Source organism: Buceros rhinoceros, unplaced genomic scaffold, assembly GCF_000710305.1.
Source record: "Buceros rhinoceros silvestris isolate BGI_N320 unplaced genomic scaffold, ASM71030v1 scaffold12558, whole genome shotgun sequence".
In the NCBI taxonomy this organism is placed as follows: domain Eukaryota; kingdom Metazoa; phylum Chordata; class Aves; order Bucerotiformes; family Bucerotidae; genus Buceros; species Buceros rhinoceros.
Genome location: NW_010427559.1, coordinates 154,203 through 157,371, shown reverse-complemented (window position 1 = coordinate 157,371; position 3,169 = coordinate 154,203). Strand labels below are relative to the sequence as shown.

General features: G+C 42.8%; 1 protein-coding gene across 1 annotated transcript in view; it reads right to left on the bottom strand.

Annotated features, from left to right (window-relative positions):
* LOC104498555 (slit homolog 3 protein-like) overlaps positions 1-3,169 on the bottom strand; it is a gene marked incomplete at its 3' end in the record, with an annotated part of 172,351 nt that overhangs the window by 56,806 nt on the left and 112,376 nt on the right. The window contains exons 10-11 of the mRNA XM_010141950.1: positions 2,916-3,059; positions 203-366 (exon numbers count right to left, since the gene is read on the bottom strand). Coding sequence (XP_010140252.1) covers positions 203-366; positions 2,916-3,059 — 308 coding nt within the window. The remainder of the gene's footprint in view (positions 1-202; positions 367-2,915; positions 3,060-3,169) is intronic.

The window sequence follows — 3,169 nt, the reverse complement described above, 5'->3', positions numbered from 1 at the left end:
TTTTTTTTTTTTTTTTTTTTTTTCCAAATCCATAAGGTAATTGGCTTTCTGGAGAACTAACTGAATTTTCCAAATTTAATTTTAAAAGATGCTCCATAATATCCATTACAGCAAACACTGTCCTGCAGATTCGATTAGTAGGCTCTCTGGACCTGCTTATTTCTGAATTGAAAGTGCAGTACAGCCTGGATAAATGAATTACCTGAGCAGCGGAACTTCTTGCTCTTGATCTGGCTGATTCGTTTGTTGGCAAGGCGACGCGGATTGCTGCATCGAGCGCCGCTGGTTTCTATCGGATTATCCTGCAGGTAATCAGCCAGCCACTTCAAATGGCAGTCGCACACAAATGGATTCTGAGCTAAATGTCTGCGAGAAGGATGGGATGTTTAATCAGAAGTGACCTGTGACACTGTACTCCATCACTGTTTTTCACAAACGCAAACCTGAAGAGTAGAGTAATTGAATAAGCTTCCGAAAACCCAGGCCTGGCAGAAACCACAGACAGCAGCACATGAATGGGAGAATTCTGTGAGCTACCACATTTCAGAGCTCATTACGCCTGCTGCAAGTCCTTTCACAGAGGAAACAAAAATTAAGGCGGCAAAGCCCGCTTTAAAGGACACAGACCTCCTGTGTACCAAGTGCAGTGCTTTCTCCGGAGAGCTCGCTACGCTGCCTTTCGAGAGAAATGCACCTTTTTAGATGCACCTGACCTAAGACCATTTTGCATCCTGGTTTAAAAGAAACTTTATTGGCAAGCTCAGTTTCCCAGGGATCAAAACATGAATTAGTAAAATGCCTCGGACCTGTAAAAGGGTAAAGCCAGGAGTGACGCAGAGGTCTTTTATCAGGACTGAAATTAGTATTTGCATATCCTCCTCACGTGTAACAGTATTCCTCCTATATATTCCTGGAGCAAAAAATTTTACTAGTGAGACTCAACTGTTTATGCAAGGTAGAACTTGACTCTATCCCTCACCGAAATTTGCACAACACATTTCCCACACAACTGGAAATAAGCGTTACAGCATTGATTTTAACTGGGTATTTAGTTTGTTCCCACAAATTGCTGGAGTACCCTAGCAAGAAACAGCACTTCCCTGCTGCTGTTAGGGTTCATTCTGCTGACAAAGCTGAGCACTCTGTCAGGAGAGTGTGTCAGGTCTTTCTCAGAGCCTGATTCTGATCTCAGGTAACTTGCACCAGTCCCTCTCACTTCCAAGGGAGCAGGGCACGGCTTTCCAACAACTGCGAAAATGGTTTTAAAAAATGTTTAAATTTGGTTTGGACAGAGGTGTAAAGTTACAGCCTCACAAGAACTCCGCTGTGTTAGTGTGGTTTTCCACCTGTAGAAACTCCTTTTCTTTTCTATTTGCAGTTATATTTATGAACTGTCACTTAACAGAGTAAGTATAAAATACAGGAGCGCAAGGGCCGTCCAGGAGTGGGAAGCTGATGCGTACAGAGCAGACAGTGCCTGAAGAAACCAAGGATTACTGCTGTAGTAGTGCCTGTCCTGGTGTGAAAGGCCCAAAGAGCAAACTAGCATGGAGAGACAGGCTACAGGACTGATTCTGCAGCTCTAGAAAAGAGGCAGAAAATGGCAATCGTTTGGGAGCACTAAAAATGGGAGAACGTTTCAAAACATTTAATGAAAAAGCGTCTGGGTGTGAACCAACAAGTCCATTCTAAGCGCCAGTAAACCCCAGGGAAACCAAGGAGCCCTTCTTTTACCTTAAGGGTCTTGCCTGTTGTCGAACTTGACAAATCTTACGTCCCTCTGTAACCAAACCTTCTCTGTCACCTGGGTACCTACATATCTATGTACCTACACAGCACACTGCAGCAGAAGAAAGCACAGTAGAGGTGGGGGAGTGTACAGGATTATTCTAATGCCTTAGTGGTTTGCAGCAATTGGCTGGAAATTAAGGTTGCACCGCCTGGGGCAGTAGCAAGTACCCTGCTGCTAGAAATCATCTCTGTTAGTTCATTTTTAAATGAATTAAAACAGTTACAAGAGTAATTTGGCCAATGCATTTCCAATACTAAAATATCTACGTGCATGTGTATATATCTATTTCCAGTACTATAGTATGTGTATGTATATACATATATAATGTGCATATATTTTCCAGTACGTCTACATACACACACACATATATATTTTGTCCTGGAAAAGCATATACTTATGCACTACATAAACACACAGCGCCCTATATCTATATATGCATGCATAAATATAAACGCATATAAACGATATTGTGTGAGGGGCTTCTTCCCTGCTTTTCATGCCTTTCAAGCTGCCAGCCCCTGATGGAGTAGAGTAAGACCTTCTTCTGTAAAAACCGAGTCATTTCTATACTTCCGCTTCCAATTTTCCTTCTGGTCCCTTTTCTCCTAATGCCTCGAAGACTCTCAGAAAATGTTTAGCAGATTTTATTAACGGATCAAATAACAGAATGCTTCATTTCCCTTAAGTGGAATGTCAGCTGAAATACGTGTTCAGAAGTCACGAGCTGTAGAGCAGGACCCAGACCCAGTAAGGAGAGGTGCCAACACACCAGTCACTACACACTGTTCGGCAATGGTTTCAATAGATCTCACCGTTCACGTATTGTACGGAGTCAAATTTACGAATTCTCTCTCCACCAAACAGCATGAATGAATTACTCTGGGAGCTCAGTACGCTCGTGACATCCATGTCACTGTGGGCAGGTGGCACTGATAGCCGGCTGAGCTGAATTTATGCAATGCTGCTTTTTTTGCTCCTTTGATTTCTGCTAGAAAAGGAGGGGCTACTACCCTGGGGTCTCTTCCAAATCGTCTTAATGTCAGATACAAAGCCTTTGCAAAGACAGGCAACATCTCTGGGGAAAAAGCGAGTGCTCTCGTCCGTGATAAGCCTGCATACTCACAGAGTCTGGATCGATCGCAGAGGTGCAAAGAGCCCCTTGCTGATGGTCTGCAGTTTGTTGTCATAAAGAGATAGCAGTTTGAGATTATGCAGACCTTGGAACGTGTTCACCCTCAGGCAGTTGATCTTATTGGCATTGAGAAGCCTGAAAACAGAGGAAAGGTTTGTAATTCATTAATCTTGTAATAATCAAATAAAGATAGACTGAACTTTAGGGTTAAATCTGGAAAAAAAAAAAAAAAAATTACCCGGGCA